A 20,425-nucleotide genomic window follows, 5' to 3' on the forward strand; every position below is an offset into this window, starting at 1 on the left:
TAGAACATATTTCGAAATTTAAGTTTTCGTCATGAAGTTGATCAACCTTTGTGGCCCTGAAGATACAAGGTATGCGATCTAGAAGTCAATGCATGGCCAGCCGGTTCGCATGTTTTTGTTTCGTTTTGTTTTATTGCTATTGCGTCCTAAAAAGTAAAAGCACACTGGTACCCATGTCCCAGCCTTGTCCGTGGAAGATGATGTAGTTCTTTGTCGCTATACCTAACTGCAATTGTGGCCAAGTAAACTCTGCATGGACAATAATTTTCGAACAGATATCTCGAAAGCCTGATCGCCTGATCAGAAACGTAAAAGTAGCTCCCTCAGCATCTTACACACTACACTGCGCCAATCAGGCAGCTCTACGGCTCGTTTTCACTCTTGTCATTGTCGTTATCACCATCGAAGAACTCATTTTTCGGCTCCACCAGTCGATCTTCATCGTCCTGCGTCATACGCACATCCGGATTCGGTTCCTCCGTCTTGACCGTTTTCAGCTCCTCCGGAAGTGCGTCCTCAGGTATGTCGAACATCTGTACACTGGGTGCATGTTGACACATCTTCAAGTTGTCGTAAACGTGTCGCGTAATCGCTTCCAGGTACTGTTTGCTGTTCGCATTATCTTGTCTGCTGGGAATGTCCGGATGGAGCGTAAAATCGGGAGCAAAAAACTCAAGGTAGTCGTTCATCGGCAGCTCGTTCGAGATGGTTTCGTCGATAAGCAGCGAAGTTTCGTACGTCCAGCAGCGTGCCACATTGCGCAACGTGTACCCACCGCCTCCGACCACCAGTGTCGGCACGTTCAGGTCTTTAACGAACTTGACGCACTCGCCGTGCCCTTTCGTACTGAGCGAAAAGCATCCCAGCCGGTCACCAGCGAGCGAATCTGCGCCGCACTGCAGTACGATCGCAGTCGGCTGGTAGAACTCCATCACAGCTGAAATGACCGGTTTGAACACCTGGACGTAGCTCTGATCGTCGATACCTTCCTTTAGCGGCACGTTCACCGAGTAGTATCGCCCCGATTCGGCACCAATTTCGTACATATCGCCCGTCCCGGGGAAGAAGTAGTTGCCGTACTTATGGAACGATACCGTCATGACGCGATCGGTCAGATAAAACGCTTCCTGTACCCCATCGCCATGATGCACGTCAATGTCAATGTAGAGGACACGCGGATGGTACTTCAGGAGCTCCAGAATGCCTATCACTATGTCGTTGACATAGCAGAATCCAGACGCTTCAAACTTCTTGGCATGGTGCAAACCGCCAGACCAGTTGATGCAAATGTCGCTATGGTTGTGGTTCAGCTTCTGTGCACCTTCCAGCGAAGCGCCAGTGTACATGGCGCAGAACTCGAACAACCCATCAAACACTGGACAATCGTCGCCAACGTTGAACACGGAAAGACACTTGGTGTACCCCTGAATGTTTTGCGGTGTGACTCGCTGCAGGAACTCAATGTACTCGTCACTATGAAACCGGCACATGTCGTGCGCACTTGCTCTAGAAGAAAAAAACAAAAATGCAGGAAAATTGAAACCATGTGACCAACAGTCAGGCTACATAGGCGTCTAATTGATGGCACTCACTTGTACGGCCGGTAAATTTGCATCTTTTTGTGAAGACCGTAGTTCATCACTAAATGATGGATGACCGAAAGTCGATGAGGTTTCATCGGATGGCCGGGTCCGTAGTGAAAGTTCCCCACGTCCGGGTTGAAGAAGTACGACACTTTCTTTGTTGCCATGGTGATACTTTGCTCGCTGGTCCTGCCGTTCTCAGATGTAGATTGTGTCGGACTCCTCCTCGTCGTCGATGTATTGCTTCCAGGCGTAAATTACAAGCAAAAAGAAAACGGCTCCAAGCAGTCGTCTGGTGAGGCTAAAATCTAGCGTATTAAATTTTAGATCTAACTGGTCGAACGCGGTTCTAGTGCCATCTGCTGATTCGCTAATCGAATCGTTGAGATAATAATCGAGAAGCTCATGGCTTGCGTCCACCCCTTCCGTGCATTCGTACGCTGGCGTATCTTGGCGAACTTTCGATGCTGGTGCTAATGCTGCATTTGATGCTTGAACCCTGTACCGGTCGTTGAAATGCGGTGTTGCTTGCTCTAGTTGTTGTTGTTCTACGATAAGCGTGTTGCTGCTGCGATGAATACTATGAGTATGATAGCGATGCGTAATCTTTGCTGGCTGGAAGATCGGATCGATGCTCATCGATGTCTTTCCGATGTTTACTTATCCGGCATGAAATGGAAGCGGACGGAGCAGCAGCACCACCACCAACCCATTTTGAGCGTACCCACTCACGCACAATTCGGCCGGAGTGGAAACCGAACGCGGTTTCTTTTCCAGCCGGCCGAAATTAATGAACACCAGGGACAATAGCAGCAGGCGAAACGACACCTGCCTGCTCTGACCCTACGACACAGCACGCTATGCGGCACTGTCTGGTGATGGTGCACCGTAACTACCTTGTGCCACCGCTATCGATCGAATGCGGTCTTTTATGTAACCCCGGTAAAGCGCCGTGTGCTCTTTTCGGCCAAACGTTCTACTGCACACACGCTGGTAGTTTTGCGCCACAGCAGTAATTGATTTTTCGTTTCCACATTCGGGTCGCAGCGACAAACTGTTGCGGATAAAAAATGCACCAAATGCAGAGCAAACAAATTACACGCACAAAACAAAGCTTCGCCCAAACCCGGACAACATGGCGAGGGTTTTTGACGTTCGAATATCGCTGCATCTCGCTCATTTTCTCTACCCATTCTCTTCTTGCCTAGAGTGCTCGTTTCGAAGTGAGATTTTGTGCCTCCCTCTCCCACATCACTTCCTGCACCTATGTCCATATGCCTTCCGTTGTATTGGTGACAATTTACGCGCATCATATACCGGACGTGTGTATGTTCTCGCTCGATTTGTCGTGCCGTCTCTTTCGCGCATGAAGACGCTTGAAAAAACGTAAACAAACTCGGTGGTTGATGTGAATGTGGAAAGAACGATTTGGTCCTTCTTTTTGGATTAAAATCAATTGAAAATGGGTGATTTTGTTGCTGGTACAATGACTGAAAGCTTTTTAGAAGATGTGCAGCGCGTAGTATCGCCCTGCGTAAAGCGGTGTCCTCAAAAATAAGGATGTGAAAAGTAAAGTTATAGATAATTGTGCATTCGTTTAATTACACGTTTGCCTGATCGACTATATAGGCTGAGCATGTCGTGCTGGCATCATATTCCAGGTCAATCGGCCCAGACATGCCTCCCTTCATCCTCGTCTGGTCCCGATCTGCGATAGTTGCTCCTCCATCTAGCTCCTTGTGCGGCAGACGGATGCACAGAGCGCTCAAGCACCTTCTTGGCGCGGCACGCGACCGCTGTTTAACATGTTCCAGTTATCGTATCCTGCTGAACTTGCCTTCGTCAGGAAAATGTCTCGTTCGCAAAAATGTCCAACGCATTTTGGACACATGCGCCAGGTTCTCCACCAATGGGGCTGAGTCGCTTATGCTTTCTTGCTTCAATCATTCGGGTTAAACACGAACTCGTTTATTGCGACTTCGACCTAGCGCACCTGCTGCACCCACGGAACTGAATCGTTTCCGATTGGCACGCCTCCGTCACCGGGAAATGAATCGTATGTGCCACCACTAGTCTTAACACGTCTGGAAGTGTTTGATACGCAGAGACACGCAACAAGCATACAGGGATGGAAAAGGCCACCAAAAAAGCAATTATGTATGATCTGTAAAAAGGTTTCGCTCTTTTGTTTTACGATAGTGTCGTTCATACGAATCGGAACATTGTGCTTTGTGTCTAACAGCTAAGCCAACAATTATAGAAAAAGCGAAGATAAGTTCGGTAAAGACGATAGTGGCAATCATAGCAATGGATAATAAACAAACGAAAGCATTTTTACTTTTATAATTTCTTCCATGCACATCTTGCATAGCATAACGATATAAACTATTCATCGGCATTTACAACAGAATCGCAGTTGCTACGATAGTAACACAGATATCGTGCATGCATCCTTCAATTTATACGTTAAGTTAAGTTTTTTTGTTTTCCTTTACGCCAAGCTAAGACCCTCTATCACCCACGTACACTAAGAATGTTGGCATAATATTCGCTAGAACCTCAAAATTCCTTACTCAACTGGCAAATTTGCGCATTTTACATGCCCACCTCTGTGCTCTGCTATATCTCTATCTATCTGATATCGTTTCTACTAGCTCAAATATTGTCATCGTCTCTCTTCGACAACACGAAGAGGCCTTGTGTTGTCTACTAGTGTACCGTCACCAAGTTACAGGCCCTACAAGCATTGCTGGTATCGATAAATATGCAAATAAATTTTAGCAAACTTTTTTTTCATTTTCACTACAGGGCTATATCGATACTGAAATACTAAAAGTCCCGTACAATTTGGATTACCTCAACAACAGCGGAACAACCTCCTTATGTTGGTGCAAGTTGCTGCTAGTTGAGCCTAGTTTGTTATTGAAATCCACGAACGAAAACAAACGAGACGAAGGTCCGATAGTGTACTATCCTTAACAAGCAGGCCTTCTTCATTGCCGAGAACGGCCACCTTCAATCCGGCAGCTCTATACTAACGATTGGCACGACCGGCTTTAGATGATCGTTCTTTTTCGCAAGGGACTTTTTGCTTTTCTTGTCGTACTTTTCGAAATCGTCTAGCTGAACGTTGGCGCTATCTAGTGGCACAGTTTGCCCGCTGTCCGTGTGGTATGATATGTTTCCGTACTCTTGCAAACATGGAAGCACACCCAGCAGAAATTGGCTAAAGTTTTTGCGTATGCCGAACCACCCTGCAAACAATTGAAAGAAGCAAACATTAATTTCAACTCACCAAAAGCCTCTAGACTCTAGCTGGAAGTACAGGACTCTTTACTTACATTTGTTTCCTCCCTTTGCATTGAAGCTGAGCAGAATCAACGTGAATAGAGCAAGCAGCAGCGGTCCCGCCACGGCAATGAATGGCCAATTCAAGTCTTCGTCCAGTTTGTCTGCAAGCAGCACTTGAAACACGAGCACTGGAATCACGGTGGCACAGTTGCCGATGGCAGAGTAGAAGGCAGATTTCTTCTGCTGCATCGAAACCTCCGGCGTGCGCAATAGGATAACGCTAAATATGATACTGTACAGAACAGCCACCAAGCTCAGACACAGCACTATCCAGAGCGGTACGAAAACCACCTCCCAGCTCCACGAGACGAGCCCGTCCAGCTTGAGTGGCAAGAACACGAATTGCAGTGCATTGACGGCACAAAACAGCTCCAGCTCAAACGAGCGATCGTGTTTGACGGCCCAAACGCAGGCTCCAACGCTTGCTGCGCTACCGAATATCAGTGGGATGAACACCAGCACCCAAAGATGCCGTCCGGAGGTGAGCCGATCGCAGGCCAGCAGCTCGAACATCAGCAAAATCAAGTGTAATGAAAGCGATATTAGCATCGCTTTGAAGTGTGAGTACGAGTCACCTTCGACTCTGGAAAGGAAAGTACAGACCATCAGGTCAGCGAGTGCACTGCTGACGAGCTGCAGCTGCTAAACCCAAGGACAAAAGCCCTCAGGAGACTTACCTGTAGTGTGGGTGACGGCACCAAACAATCGCTCCCACTATTGCCCCGAGCGTTGCAATCGATTTCCACACCCATAGCGGCACAAACACAACCCAATAGGGCCAATCTGCAGGGACGAAATAGAGGGCGGAAAATAGGGTGACCTTGATTAAGCGTCCGTTTAACGCCAATAACGCCAATCTTTACTCACCGATGAATCCGTCCAAACGGAGACAGAACAATATGGTAAAGGTGAACAAACAGCAATGAACAACAAATTTACTGCAGAGTAAACATTGTTTTTAGCAATCTTGCCTGTGTTACGAGCGTGACGAAGGATATTCGACCTACCTGGGATTAAAATCCTGAAACAGCGATTGCAGATTCATGATGTAGTGATTCTTCCTCGCTGCGTTTTAACATTCCGGTGTGTTGTCCATCGCACAAGCGCAAGCACGGGAAATGTAATTTCTGTTCTGAAAATTGTCTACGCAAATGAACAATAATAGAATCTTGCTGCAGCAGATAGTTTCCCTTGCTTTCTCTCTTCGAGCTGCCTTTTGCTTTTTTTTTCACTTCGTTGCCTTCGAAATAGCAACACACAGAACGGTAGCTTCAATCAATGAGATAACATTGCGGCCTAAACCATTGAAAACTGTGGGCTTCTTTGCCTTTCGCAAAAGATATTTCTAATTGTTGTTAAGGTACATTTTTGTGTTTGTTTTGCTAAACTAGAAATTGTGTACTGCACTTGGTTGAAGGCTGCTGCACAGGGTGACACACATTCGATGGAGGTGTTGTTAATGCAATGGTACTTATTAACCAATCTGGTTAAATCTTTACAATATGCCGCATTTTCAAAAGCAGAATAAGGTTTAACCAATAAATAAAAAATATTCAGTAAAGAAATAGAATATTTTTTGACCGAATCGTTGACGGAGAAAGAGGCTGACGGTGTAGACACTACTTAAGCATTTGTCGCACAATATGTCACTTATATTTCTTGAATGATGGCCAGTCGGGAGCACAGTGTGCGCGTTCATAAACACAACTTTTTCCGTAAGCGCATAAATCGTCCTTTTTCGGCCGAAGCAAAATAGCGTGGTATTTATGTGCATAAAATAATTTACACTTAGTAATGACTGCATAGAGGGGAAGAACAACAGGTCAAATATAACACAAACGCTTGGCGGCGAGTATTTAACCATAGGAAGAAACATTACAGTGGCCGGCTTTTGTCATGGCGAATCGTACGGTGAAGGACGCCAAAAATGTCCATGGCACGAATCCGCAGTACCTGATAGAGAAAATTATACGGTCCCGTATATATGACTCCAAGTATTGGAAGGAGCAGTGCTTTGCATTGACCGCCGAACTGTTGGTGGACAAAGCCATGGAGCTACGATTCGTCGGAGGAGTGTTCGGAGGCAACATCAAACCAACGCCGTTCCTGTGCCTCACGCTCAAGATGCTCCAGATTCAACCAGAAAAGGACATTGTGGTCGAGTTTATCAAGAACGAAGAGTTCAAATACGTCCGAGCGCTTGGAGCTTTCTATTTGCGTCTCACCGGTTCGTCACTGGACTGTTACAAGTATCTGGAGCCACTGTACAATGACAATCGAAAGCTGCGGAAACAGAATCGTATGGGTGCGTATGAACTTATCCACATGGACGAGTTCATCGATGAACTGCTGCGCGAGGAACGCGTGTGCGACATCATTCTGCCGCGCATCCAAAAACGACACGTGCTGGAGGAGAACAATGAACTCGAGCCAAAAGTATCCGCGCTGGAGGACGATCTGGACGAGGAGATGCCTAGCGAGGATGAAGCCGTGGAGGATTTGCCACCGCCGCCACCTACGGCAAAGGAGAAAAAGATCGAAGCGATCAAGGCTAAGGGTAATACACACGGAAGAGTTTTGCAGGGACGGAAACAAAGAATCACGGACTTGTTTTTACGCAATCTTTCACAGGAGCAGGCAAGCGCAATGAGCGTTCCGTTTCAAGAGAAAGGCAACAGGTCGATCGGTACCGTAACTACGAGGCCGGCAATTATCATGATCGAGAAAATGATCGCGACAAAGAACGTGGACGTGAGCGGGAACGGGAGCGAGACCGAGAGAGAGATCGGGACCGAGACCGAGATCGCGATCGAGACCGTTACCGTGAGATGGAGCGTCGAGATCGTCGAGAGTAAGTTTGTTCAGTGTAACTTTTTTTTTTTACAAAATCTTTCTCCCCACTATATAGACATGCGTACTTTATGTCCTTTTCTAGTCCGTACAATGAGAGGGATCGGTTCAAAGAGCGTGAACTTCGAGATCGGGAACGAGAAAGACAGCGGCGCCATGAGCGGCAGGAGGAGCGTGAACGAGAGCGACGCAGAGAACGGGATCGAGATCGGGATCGCGAACACGAAGAACGATCCCGCGGCCATGACCGCGAGCGTGATTACGACCGAGAGCGAAGAAGGCGATGAAATAAATCGAAAACCTAAGCCAAAAAACTGTGCTAAAACTGTACGCTTTTGTAGAGATATTTATCGAACAAAGGGAGGCATTTGATCTTCGTTAGAATCGGGGACACTCTAGACTAGTTGATTGACCTGTTACTTAACTATCTGCAGCAACTTTCGCTTGGAAGCTTCGCGCCTCTTTCGCCGACGATCCCGCTGGATGCGCTGCTTGGTTGCATCACGGAACAGTACGCACCCGTCATTTTCTTCCAGCTCACGCTGCAGCATCTGCGCCGCGTGGAAATTGGTCCCCACCATGTCCCGCAGTTCTCCGACCGCCGCTTGCAATGTTTGGACAATATTTTGAATCACCGGTAGCAGCACCTGATTGTTAACGATCGGCTTCTGGTGCACCCGGAACAGGAACAGTACCACCTTACAGATCAGCTCTGTTTGATCTTTCCGTTCGGTGGTCAGCTTCGGTACCCTTTCGAGCAGTTCACACACCGCATTGAACGGCAGTAGCAGGAGCGATTCTTCGAGATCACTTGCCCGAATGCGCGACAGTACGGTCAGCAGGAAATCGTCCGTGTTGGTAGCCGAGTAAGCAAACATTAGCGGAGGCAGTGGTCCTTTTCCGCCTTCCTCTTCGTACTGTTTGCTTACCTCGAGACACTCGAGAATGTTTTCCGCTCCCTTCTCCGATCCGATTGTTTTCTTCGACGGCAGTTTCAGACCGGGCAAACCGGGTACGGTCGATTCTTCTCCTGTTGCCAGCGTAGCATTCTCTAGCTCCTCTCGCTCTTCCTCTTGAACGTCCTGCAGCACGAGCGGCTCTTCGGTGCGATGGAACAGCCGTAGAGTACGATCTGAACCGCAGCTAACGACGTACTTCCCATTGGGGCTAATCGCAAGCGCGTGCGCTTCTCCCAAATGGCCGGGCAACGTGATAATCTTCTGAAAGCTGTCCGCATCCCACTGCTTCAGTTTGCCGTCCTTGGCGCAAGAGAAGAACATGTGCGTGTTCGGGATGAACTGAACCGCCGTCACGGTGTTATCATGCGCAAGCAGCGAGCGATGGCAATCGCCAAAGTCCATGCCCCAAATCTTTATCGTACGATCGGCCGACCCCGTTATGATGAGGGTCGAATCGTATGAGATGTCCATCGTTACTACGGGCAGCTTATGGCCGTACAGAGACAGATAAAACTTGAGGCTGTCCATGAAGAATATTTTTACCGTCGTGTCAAGCAGGGCGACCGCTATGTACTTGCCATTCTGGGAAATCCTCACACTCAGCACCGTTTCCTCTAGCTTGAGAGTGTTTTTGTGCAACAGCGAGAGAACCTTGGCCGCGTCCTGGCCACCGCTTCCAGCGATCAGTTCAAAGGACCAAAACTTTACGGTCGTATCTCCACCGCCGCTAACGCATCCATGCTTGTCGGGGGTCAGTACAATGCTCCACAGTTCCTTCTCATGCGCCTCGATGCACTCTATCACCTCGCCCGGCACCACGTCCACAACGAGCAGTTGGCCCGTTTTTAAACCTACGAGCACGTGGCGATCGCCTGGAACGAAGCACGTGCTGACAACATAACCGCCCGTATCGACGGTGCGCAGAACGGTCTGAGAAGCGCGGCTCCACAGCTTCAACGACTCCGCACTGCCCGATGCGATCGCCAAACTGTCCGAGCTGAATGCGACAGTGCGCGCTTCGGAAGGATGTCCTTGCTTTTGCAACGCGTACAGCGTTTCTGGCTCGGCATCTTTCTTCACGTTCAAGTCGAGGGAGAACAGTTGGACAAAGTTTTTCACAAACGTGCAGCAGATGCGCAGCTCGTTCCGACTGCCCAGGAGTAAATCGAACGATTTCACCTTCTCTGGTGTGGGTATCGATGTAAGACGCTTAATTTCGTCGGTCAGTGCGAGCTGCCGGCTGGCCGGTTCTTCTGCACTTTGTTTGTTTGTGTCCAGCTTTTTCATGCGCTTGGTAAGCTTCTTCATCGATTCCTCTTGCGAACAGAAGAGAAACAACTCAATCTGTCTATCGGTACCGTGGCATCCGAGCACCTGCCCGTTGGCGTCGGCCACGAGGTTAATCGTGCGTCCGTGTCCAGCCCTTTGAATGCTGCCCGCCGCGGTACAACGAAACGGACTGACGGTGCTTTCGCTTTCAGGCTGCTCCGACGCAACTACAACCGGTACGGTGGCATCCGTGATCGGGGTGATTTTGTACACGGAAAGTTGCGTATCAGCTGTACCACAGACAAGAAAGTCGTCGTTCCGCATCAACACGATACCCCACACCTCGGTACGGTGGTCAACGATGGTTTTAAAGCAGCACTGCGTTTCTATGTTCCAGAACTTGATCTGTGTGTCTTTGGAGCTGGACACAACTACATCCTGGAAGCGTTGCATGAAGCAGCACTGCGTTATCGGGGCCGTATGTCCGGTGAGACGGCATCTTCCCGACTGTTCCACCACATCCGACACGACCAGATCGTTGTCAAGACCGCCGGATACTAGTTTTAGGCCAAGCAGGTCAAAATTCAACGCACTGACGGCAGAACGGTGCGATGCAAAACTGCACACCGACTGCTTGGTTTCGACGATGAACAGCTCCACTAGTCCATCAGAGTAACCCACCGCAAGATGCCTCTGATCCGGGCTGGTGCGTAGGAATGTGACCTCCTGTTTGTCACGACAGAATTCCGCTACCTTTTCGCCGATTCTGCAACACACATACAGTATAGACAGACAATCAACGAAGGCAGGTTGTGAAGGCAATTGGAAATGTGGACGCCCTTTAGCTTACCTTAGATCCCACACAAGCACCTTCTCCGCCGCAGCCACCACGACGTACCGACCGGTGGCATTGCTGATTGTCACGAAAGAGATATTTGCACGTGCACTAGCGATGATGTTGAAGCTCGAGACTGGCTTGTACGCCAGATATTGTTTTGTTAGACCCATCGAGTCGTTTTATTTCGTTTTCTGAGGCCGCAAGGATGTTTGTTATGCGCCGGCTATAACAAATATGCAAACTGCTGAAAACACGTGCATTTGTTGACTTTTTGTTGGGCCCCGTACAACATGGCGAGGATTTTTGACGTTCGAATATCGCTGCATCTCGCTCATTTGCTCTACCCGTTCTCTTGTTCGATGTCGTGCTCGATTGGTACCAGAGCGCCGCCTAAGGTACGGGTACAAGAAGTTTATGTGCGTTTCAATGTGCACGAAAAACTGTCCTGAACATTCTCTTACCAATCGTTGCCATAGCAACTGCAATGCATCCTGAGCTGCATAAATGTCTGAACAACAGCTTATCGAAAATCGATTAAAAAAACAAACAAATCCACACAAAATTGATATTGAGACAAAAATGTATATGTATTAATGCAGTAATTGAAACATTACGACCAATGTGTAGCGTTTACAGTTCAGTATGTTGGGAAGGAAACTTCTTGAGCACCGCGTGGTACAAATTATAAAACGCATACACGGACACGGAAAGAATCACTATCAGGGCTCCTCCGAATGCGACACTCAAGAAGTTTCCATCGATTATGCCGCTGCAGCTGGAGGCTCGCGTATGGGGATTCCACAGCTCCGACGACCCACTTGTGCTGTTCTGCCGTTCCGCTATGAGCCTTTTCATCGTGTTCAGCCGTTCGCGAAGCACTTCAACCGATTCCGAGGAGAGATCCTCTGCAAACAAAGGGACACTTTTTTCCTTAACAAAAATTGTACACACAGTTTCATCCGAGCCAAGTTACCATCACGTATGCTGCCTTTGGAGTTGTTTGATTTTGGGCTCGACATTTTGCAATTGTTATAGCCGTTACCGATATTGGTTCTCTGCTAGCTGCCGTACTGGATGCAAACGATAAAATTAAGCGATGCCGTTCCGGTCGGGGCTGGATGCTGCGAAATTGCAAAACAGTCAAATTATCGATTTTCTGCCGCCCTTCTTCTATCACCCAACTTTGACAATTGCATTCTAGCTCTCAACTGCGCGGAATCTGAAGCGCCGAGACAAAGTCCTTAGATCGCATGCCCTTCGTGCATCTACGGTGGCACGAAGCTGTCGGAGGCTGTGCTGGCACATTTGAGGAGGGTGGAACGTTCTGTCATTACTAGTTCAAATTCAACGACAATGTTTATATGGAAAAGAATGTGTCTTTATTAGTGTATTGTCTCGCTCAAATGCACGACACACCGAAGGAGAAAAAACAGTTTTCCGCGCCGCCTAGCAGCGCTCACAAATGTGCGAAGTGTACAAACATGCCTTACGTTACGCTACGCTAGTATCCTGGTTAGCAAGCTTCCCGTTTATAAACGGGTGGATCTCATCCAAAAGCGACCACATCCATCCCCATATCAAGCGAAATGTTGAGTCTATCGTTCTGCTATCCCGTTTTTCCTTTTCTATTCAAATTCAGATCTATTACACTGTGTATATAGAGCCCACCACATACTCTCGTGTTTTCGCTTCTGTTCCCGTTCTGTACTACTATATTACAATTACTACCTAAAAAATGGACCATCTGGTTTTATACCTCCCACCGATATCGCGGTGCAGCTCTTGCTTTCATTCTTTGGCCAATATCCTTCGCACTAACTATCATGCGCGCTACACGACGCCAGAATGTCTCATTTTCATGGACTTGATTGAGCTAAACGTCACATTAGCCGAAGGGTTTCTCTTGACTGTCTCTCTCTTAAAATAGATACAGACGATGTGTATACTGCTAGAGCCTTTTCCAAGCACATATGGCCAATCGTTCGGTGAAACCATATACTCCGTACACACGGCTCGTTCGTTTGTAGTGGTGGCGCCGTGTTACTTACTTGTTTATCTAATTATCACCATTTCTGGGATGAATTTATACGCCTCCATAAAGCCACAGCTAAAACAGTTTGCCCATGATGCTCTCCTCTGTCCCCGTTAGAAGAAGCCACATAGACAAGCAGGAGCGGTAAAAAACAATCACAGCTTCATTCATTCGAAACGGACAACGCTAGAGCCAGTCCTGGGGATGGGTCTGCGTGGTTGTGATGCACTTGTGTGTATTATCCAGTAGTATTCACCTGTGCATGCTACGGCGTTAAGGCAAGCCTCTAGGATATGTAAATACTCGAGATTCGATACTCCAGGTTGTGTCTGACTGCTGAAGCTTAGCTGCTGCTGCTGCCGGGTACAGTCTGCATCTGTGGTAGATTGGGTGGCACAAACTCAATATAGTTGGCCGGAAATTGGCCCCTTCGTCCATTGATCTCGCCGTACAGCCATTCCGGTGTTATTTGATACAGCACCGCCACTACATCATTCTCCTGAAATACAAAAAAAAACGTTTTAAAAACCAAACAAAACAAACGGTTGATGAGCGATCGCAAAACATACCATTATAGTAAGATCTTCTGGTGCTTCCGCTTTGAAATTGTACAGTGCCCGCACTTTCACGCCGCCACCATTGTCGCTTGTTGCAGGGATCAGCCGTGTAACCGATTCATTGCTCTGTTCGTCTACAAGCGGAACCTTCACCTCGACGTAGTTTACGGGAAACATTCCCTCAAGGCCACGTTTATCGCGACCCATATACCATTCCTCGGTCAGACGCTTCAGTAGATAAATCTTCTCGTTTGCCTGAGCGTGCGAAACGAAAGAAAGAAAATCAACAAAACACAAAGCAAATGTTAGACTTTTTGCACAACCCACATACATTCAGCTCACACATGTAAGACGTAGTTTCGGTGTGGCGCACCAATAAAAAAAGACTTTCTATTATTAGTATCAACAGCAGGCACCTGCCGTTTGCCAATCTATACGAAACGGCGTGTCAACGACACTGTGTACTGCCACGAGTTGCTGTGTGTGTGCGTGTGTAAAGAAAGTATGTTGTTTACCTTAAAACTTAGATCTTCATCCGCTTCGCCCTGGAAGTCGTACAGCGCGATTCCGTACGGATCTTCTGCGTATGCCTCGGTCGCAGGCGGCGGCGGTGGAGGCGGTATACTAGGCATTGGTTGAGATGGAAGGGAATCGAAAGCACCCAGGACATCGGAAGAGCTATCGGCCTCCATTCCGGCATAAGGGTCCTGACCGCCTGTTGGAGGTATCGGTGCCATTTGTTTCGACGAACCCGAGGCGGCGACATGGCGTGGCAAAACCGAATGCGACGGAGTGGATTTCTGGCTGTCCGAGGTATTGCTGCTAGTTGGAGGTTTAATTATGGTCGGCATCGACATGGTTGGGTGTCGCGGTAAGACGCTTTGGCCGTTGCACAACGGGTCTACGAAATCGGACTTCTGCAGCTTGCTGTTTATCAGTGGTGTACGAATCTGGGCCGTTGATGACGACGATGCTAGTGGAATCGTGCCGTAGATAACGGGCGGAGGTGCAGTTTTGGCACGCCCCGAACTTGTTCCTGCGGTACTGCCTCCCTCAAAGGGATCCAGATCACCCCATGGAACACTGGAGCTCGCTCGTGGCCGATTACTGTTGCCGCACGCGACGAAATCATCCTCGAACCCGCTCTCAGCCTGCGACATGCTGCCATTATTGGGCGAGGAATAGTTTGAATCCGAACTGAAACTATCCACGCTAATGCAATCGCTACAGGATTTTTGTGTGAATGTCGGCGAACTGGGTGGAGAATCAAAGCTTATCAGTTGCATTTCTGCACTTGCTCCACTCCCGCTACCGACGTTCGGTGGTGGTAAAAGTGATCCATAGTTGGTGCCAATATGTTGCACATTTTCATTACCACCGGCATAATTGTACCCTTTTCCTATATGTTTCGCCATGTTTGCCGATGGTGGCGACGGGAGCAACTTTACAGACCCGGAACTTAAGCCGTGTTTTTGATGCGGAACAACACTGCCGGTCGGTTTGTTTGGAGCAGCAGCGCCGTTCGATGGTCGTTTATGGCCGAACAAACTAGACAGGATATTTATCGACTGTGGTTGACCTGGTTTCTTCAGCGGCGCAGCAGTTGGGACTGCGGCCGAAAGTTTCGGTGGTGGTGGCCTCGGTGGCGGTGGCTTTTTAGCTTTGACATTCTGCTGATGTTGGGGCTGAAAATAATCTCCGCTTCCAACACCAGTTTGCCCTGATGATGCTGTGCCGCTTGCTCCAGCGTTGGCGGTGGTTCCAAAAGCACAAAAATCCCAGTCGGTCGTTGGTGTGTATCGCAATGCCGCCGACGTATTGCGCTGCGGAGGTGGCGGTGCAGGTCTTGATGGAATAGTCATATTTCTGAAATTGTAAAAGGCAAATTGGATTTAGAACGTGCACACTGCATGAAAAATAAAGCAATGTAAGACGGTAAAAGCCGATCAATATTTCCGTAATGTTTGATGTACACACATTTTTACCCGTTTTCTGGGCCGTTCGTGATACCCGTAGCTATAAGATATGGCCGCAAGAATATCACACATTTTGTTCTATTTTCACTGATTTCGTTTAACGTATATCCTATGTTTAAATAAGTATTATAGACAACTGCAACACTTTTAAAGGAACCGCCGTTAACGAGAACACAATCTTATGCGATGCGAAATTTTAATCACGAATGAACGTCTTTACTCTGGCAATGCGCAATCCGATATGAGGTGGAAATGCTGATTTTCATAGGATGTACTTTCTCATTTTATATAGCTGGTGGTAGGTATTGGGCAGAACGATACATGGTGACGGAAAAACAAATATATTTATAATTATAGAAGCAACTGCCGCCCAGCAGCGAGAAAAAACCGAGTGGTAAATAAAAATCTTAAATCGTGCACACAACAACAACCAACAGGCGGAATGAGGCGGTGATGAGACATGATGTTGAGCCGGGCACGAGTTCAATCACCACCTGAAAAACACAGCGTGAAATCTCTTCCGTTGCTTCCTTCAACGGATCAAAGTTCGGGCACGATACTCTTTTCTGTTTTGTTTACTCCCGGCTGCGTCCCGACATCTCCACAGCAGGGGGACAGTGTTAGAAGAGGTACTTCTGTTTTACTACGTTTCCTATAGCGATTAGAAAATGGCCTTGAATTTGAGGCAGCAAAAACGCGTGCGAATGTAATGCCGCAACCCATGGTTGGCAGCTCTACCAGAGATATGCCGGGTTTGTGCGCACTTTGCTGCACACAATCACATCAGTAAAGAGACCGACACAGTTATTAAAAATCAAATAAGTGCATTCGTGTCATATAATATTTATCAACGTGTCATATGAACCGTTCGATGGTGCTTCACCCAATTTTCTGAGCGATCACCGTACACATCGAATAACGTTTATCGTTGTCGTGGTGAACACCTAGATTGCTGTGCTACATCTATGTAAATGCGGCAACCACCGCTACAGTGTTACGTGAAGCCATGTGCAGCTTAGCTTCTGTGAGTAAACACGTTCCTCTCGGGTATTCTCGCTATTACCACTCTGTCAAAGACCTCGAGCGAGGACACAGATGGAATAGGATCTTTTTTTCTTTCGCTCCATATGCTGTAACATGTTCATTGCATGACCGAAACAAGTTTTGCTAGTATTGCTCCTGTTAAAGGTTTAGGCGCGTGTATAAGAAAGTTGAAGCCTAACAGACTAAATTGAACCTAGTTTTGCCCTCTTTTCCATTCACAATTAAAACATCGGTCCTTGCACTTAAAACAACTATATGAGCAGTGCATAACTATACACACGACGAACAGCGGTTCATGGGTTTGTAAGGCCCCCCAAGCTTGTTCATAGCTTCGGATTCATGTTCCGTCCATCAAAACAGATATAAGATGCCACACCCTACTGCGACCCTAACACTACTTGTGGCGCCACAAACTACATGCGATAAGAAAGAAAGGGGCAGTTGTTCATGGCGGGATTTTTTTTACATCCGCTGAACACTCTCACTAGTTGCTGGAACGATAACCACCGACGAATGACGACAGTTAACCGCCTACTTACCCTACACTACATTGCTAATCATAAAGGAAATGCATATAGTAGTAGCTATGATAAGCACACTAATCGGCAAATTTCACAAGCCACTCAATATCATGGAGATTGTTTTCGTGCATCTGCTCCTCGTGAGCGATTTAATCCGAAAACTTATCAATTGAACTCAATACAGACTTCTCAGCCAATTAGATACATCGCGGTACGCTGTTGCGCTAACGGTTATTAACGAATACCTGCGAGGTTTTTTCACATATTACCCCAAGTTTTTTACGTACAGGTGCAAACTCTCCTAATTGTTAGTGCGTTGTACATTGGAATTGTACAATCGATCGGATCCCAATGGAGCGATATTTTTTACATATTCTTTGTAAGTCCCAAATGGTATCAATCCCAGACAATGTTTTTTTTTTACTTCCGTCCGATAATACGATAATTGGCAATCGTATGCAGATCATCACATATCATTTGCTGTTTTCCAACGAATTCTTTAATAGGGGACAATTTCTTTGCCCGGTGAAGATCCAACATATTGCTTTGAGGCATTATCATTTATCTTTCCACTATCGTACAGTACAGTTGCCTTAAAACTGTTTTATTTATCATATAGCAAAGTTACCTCAAATCAGATACTTATCAGTCGCATATATACTGCTATAATTCCGATGTATTTCCTTTTCTGAATGAGCCGTTAGATAATGCACCAATTATAATGCATTTCCGAAGAACCAGCTTACAATCAGGGATGGAATGCATTGATCCTGCAAGTAGCACTGATAGGTCTTTGCATTAACAGCAACGTTTGCTGCACTTGGATAAAGCTAGGCTGCTGCTTATGTCGGCAACCTTGAAGGAAGGCTTCGATCAGTCCGAGGTTCGTTTCACTTCCTTATTGTATCTCCTGCGTCCACGCAGAGCGACTCGCGTTACTTTCATAGGCGCAGTCGTGCACAACTACAATGACACTACAATGTCGTCGATAGGGGACAAGTGATGAAATCGTACTATCGCTTGTTTCACGATAATCCATTTTCAGTGCTGTGCCCTGTTCTCGCACAATCTCACTGGAGCTTCACTGGCATTTTCATCTTATTAATACTATGCATAATGGCTAGCACGATAAACTGACCAAACTTACCTACTCATGAGAAGAATTCCAGCACACGATCAAACAAAACACAATAGACTGCAGCGTAATATAATAGTCATACGCACGGGAAAGCAAGAACTCAATTGTTTGAACCGCGAATGTTTCTCACAATAATAAACAAGCGAAGCAGCATCACTTGATCGAGAAAAAAGCTTTCAAACAAACTGCTCAAGCTTTCATCCGCGGAAAGGCAAAGAGAAACAGAAATTTCGCGAATTTCTACCCTATGCAGCCTACCATTTTTTACGAGAACAATGAATCACCTGAAGGGATACAGAAACGGGAGGTTGGTGCATTAAAAAAAACTGACGTACGAGTTTGACAAAACTGCGATTATCGCTTTTTCGTGTAGAAAACAAGTTTGCTACGAGTAGAAATATAATCGAAAACTAAGCTACGTTTATTTATTTAGCCAAAATATTCGAATTTAGTGGAAAATTACTGTAATGTTTTTCCATAATATATGTTTGAAAATATTATTTTCGCTAAAATCTAGAAGTTGCGCATGTCGCTTCCTTCGAGAATCGAGCCCGGCATTGTAAATTCAAGACATGTCAAAATCTGTTTGGCAGTTGTAAACATATCGGAAGAAAAACTAGAAGAACAACAAAATAAATGTAAAACGCACGTTTTTCTGTTTACGCTACAGTTAAACTTAAAATACTTGTTCGGCCAAAGCAATTTATCCTACTCTCACTGTCAGTTATTCATTGTATTGTTTACAAAGCTTAGAGCATTTGGGTAATGGCTGGTTTGGAGATTTTGGTGGGAACGTACGAAGAGTTTATCGTATGTTACCGTGCGGAACCCTTACGAACGGTAAGTATCGGCGAAGGAAGTGTTGCTCTGAGACGTTTATTTCATCTCGAAAATCTACGATTGTAGGACCCGGAGAAGCTATATCTTAAGGAATCGTTTGCTGCTCATCTGCACACCTCGTCTGTGCGATCGGTAGCTTCCCACGGCAGATATGTAGCTACTGGCGGAGCTGATGATCGAATCTGCCTGTTGGACATGCGAGAGGGAACGAAGGTGACGGAGTTCCTGCATCACGATGGGACGATCAACGCACTTGTTTTCTCGGATGATGGCAGCCACCTCTTCTCCGGTAGCAACGACGGCAGTATGACGGCGATCAATATGTCCAAATTGGCCGTCGATAAAACGTGGAAAAGCGCCCACAAAACTGCTGTTCAAAGTATCTCCATTCACCCTCATGGTAAGATGGCACTTTCATTGGGCAGCGATATGACGCTAAAAACATGGGATCTAATAACGGGTCGTGCTCTGTTCACGACTGCGTTGAACAAAAATAGCAAGTATGGACGAGTGCTTGCCGACGTACAGTGGTCTCCGGATGGAGAACATTTCGCACTCCTCGGCAACCGGGTGGTTGATATCATCAGTATCGAGACAACGCGTTCCGTTAGGTTGCTGGAGTATGACTCTAAACCTACCGCCATGTGTTGGCTATCGGCTGAAGAAATTGCCGTCGGTTTGGAGAATGGAGCTCTAGTAATGGCCAACATCCACGAAGAGGAGCAGCAAGAAAAGCTGCAGATCTACGATTCACGATTGAAAGCAATTTCCTGTCTGGGGAATTACATTGCGACCGCTTCCAGCGCGGGCGACGTGTCGCTATGGCATCTGGATGGGGTCGATTTCAGTCAAATTTGCACTCAACAGATTGGCTGCCGTCCGATATGCTTAGCTCTAATAAACACTGGTAAGCCGCTGCGCCAAGACAGCGTACAGGAGACGGCGGAAAGCACGTTGAACACTGCAGCATCAAAGAATAAAGCACAGGTGCCGGCACGTAGTATCGCATCGAAGGTAGTTAAAGAAATGGCATATGTGAGCGTTGAAACGGAAGATCCTGTTCAGATAGCATCGGCCAACCGGTTGAAGGATCGATCGTTAAATAAGCGTAAGCGGGCTGCTTCAAAGAAGGATATTAAACCATCAGACAGGCGCGTCAAATCGAGCGGATTCATTGAGGAACCAGCGGACGATGTTATAGAGCCCAGCAAGGCCGATAATCTGGTAGAAGTGAAGAAAAAGAAAAAGCTTCAAACGTGAGAAATATGCAAAACTTTGGAATAAAAAATAACTTTTCATTCAATAAACCTTTATTGTAGTTAGCTCACATCATGTTTGATACAAATGAGATGTACAATTTGAGCACACAAAAAATAAAATAAAAAAACTCATCAAACGTTATTAAAACGATTTTTTTAATTGTTAATAGTTCTCTATCTGACGTTCCCGTTGAATCGTTTCTCGCCC

At 46.8% G+C, this 20,425-nt stretch overlaps 7 protein-coding genes across 8 annotated transcripts; 2 read left to right on the forward strand and 5 right to left on the reverse strand.

Annotated features, from left to right (window-relative positions):
- Nucleotides 1–7: 7 nt before the first annotated feature.
- On the reverse strand, nucleotides 8–1,753 carry LOC121603415 (histone deacetylase 3). The gene is made up of 2 exons (XM_041932071.1): nucleotides 1,593–1,753; nucleotides 8–1,506 (listed from the first exon to the last, which is right to left on the reverse strand). The coding sequence occupies exons 1-2, from the start codon at nucleotides 1,748–1,750 to the stop codon at nucleotides 363–365; spliced, it is 1,302 nt and encodes a 433-aa protein (XP_041788005.1). The 5' UTR covers nucleotides 1,751–1,753; the 3' UTR covers nucleotides 8–362.
- A 2,142-nt stretch (nucleotides 1,754–3,895) lies between these two features.
- Nucleotides 3,896–6,381, reverse strand: LOC121603416 (transmembrane protein 185B). Its single transcript, XM_041932072.1, has 5 exons — nucleotides 5,942–6,381; nucleotides 5,802–5,872; nucleotides 5,612–5,717; nucleotides 4,925–5,517; nucleotides 3,896–4,837 (listed from the first exon to the last, which is right to left on the reverse strand). The coding sequence occupies exons 1-5, from the start codon at nucleotides 5,977–5,979 to the stop codon at nucleotides 4,599–4,601; spliced, it is 1,047 nt and encodes a 348-aa protein (XP_041788006.1). The 5' UTR covers nucleotides 5,980–6,381; the 3' UTR covers nucleotides 3,896–4,598.
- Nucleotides 6,382–6,594: 213 nt separating this feature from the next.
- On the forward strand, nucleotides 6,595–8,114 carry LOC121588616 (pre-mRNA-splicing factor 38). The gene is made up of 3 exons (XM_041906738.1): nucleotides 6,595–7,491; nucleotides 7,566–7,785; nucleotides 7,870–8,114. The coding sequence occupies exons 1-3, from the start codon at nucleotides 6,831–6,833 to the stop codon at nucleotides 8,069–8,071; spliced, it is 1,083 nt and encodes a 360-aa protein (XP_041762672.1). The 5' UTR covers nucleotides 6,595–6,830; the 3' UTR covers nucleotides 8,072–8,114.
- LOC121588612 (WD repeat-containing protein 3) lies at nucleotides 8,113–11,153 on the reverse strand. Its single transcript, XM_041906732.1, has 2 exons — nucleotides 10,863–11,153; nucleotides 8,113–10,778 (listed from the first exon to the last, which is right to left on the reverse strand). Exons 1-2 carry the CDS (start codon nucleotides 11,018–11,020, stop codon nucleotides 8,201–8,203), a joined length of 2,736 nt encoding a protein of 911 aa, XP_041762666.1. The 5' UTR covers nucleotides 11,021–11,153; the 3' UTR covers nucleotides 8,113–8,200.
- Nucleotides 11,154–11,412: 259 nt separating this feature from the next.
- On the reverse strand, nucleotides 11,413–12,125 carry LOC121588619. Its single transcript, XM_041906743.1, has 2 exons — nucleotides 11,824–12,125; nucleotides 11,413–11,755 (listed from the first exon to the last, which is right to left on the reverse strand). Exons 1-2 carry the CDS (start codon nucleotides 11,867–11,869, stop codon nucleotides 11,481–11,483), a joined length of 321 nt encoding a protein of 106 aa, XP_041762677.1. The 5' UTR covers nucleotides 11,870–12,125; the 3' UTR covers nucleotides 11,413–11,480.
- Nucleotides 12,126–12,206: 81 nt separating this feature from the next.
- Nucleotides 12,207–18,418, reverse strand: LOC121588613 (verprolin). 2 transcript variants are annotated; one of them, XM_041906735.1, is made up of 4 exons: nucleotides 18,128–18,418; nucleotides 13,955–15,305; nucleotides 13,452–13,694; nucleotides 12,207–13,381 (listed from the first exon to the last, which is right to left on the reverse strand). In XM_041906735.1, exons 1-4 carry the CDS (start codon nucleotides 18,133–18,135, stop codon nucleotides 13,226–13,228), a joined length of 1,758 nt encoding a protein of 585 aa, XP_041762669.1. In that variant the 5' UTR covers nucleotides 18,136–18,418; the 3' UTR covers nucleotides 12,207–13,225. The 2 variants fall into 2 exon arrangements, with proteins under 2 accessions (XP_041762669.1, XP_041762667.1); XM_041906733.1 differs by lacking the exon at nucleotides 18,128–18,418 and adding an exon at nucleotides 15,417–16,011.
- A 107-nt stretch (nucleotides 18,419–18,525) lies between these two features.
- On the forward strand, nucleotides 18,526–20,384 carry LOC121588614 (p21-activated protein kinase-interacting protein 1-like). Its single transcript, XM_041906736.1, has 2 exons — nucleotides 18,526–18,958; nucleotides 19,025–20,384. Exons 1-2 carry the CDS (start codon nucleotides 18,884–18,886, stop codon nucleotides 20,216–20,218), a joined length of 1,269 nt encoding a protein of 422 aa, XP_041762670.1. The 5' UTR covers nucleotides 18,526–18,883; the 3' UTR covers nucleotides 20,219–20,384.
- Nucleotides 20,385–20,425: the final 41 nt, after the last annotated feature.

The sequence above is a fragment of the Anopheles merus genome, chromosome 2R (assembly GCF_017562075.2).
Source record: "Anopheles merus strain MAF chromosome 2R, AmerM5.1, whole genome shotgun sequence".
Lineage (NCBI taxonomy): Eukaryota > Metazoa > Arthropoda > Insecta > Diptera > Culicidae > Anopheles > Anopheles merus.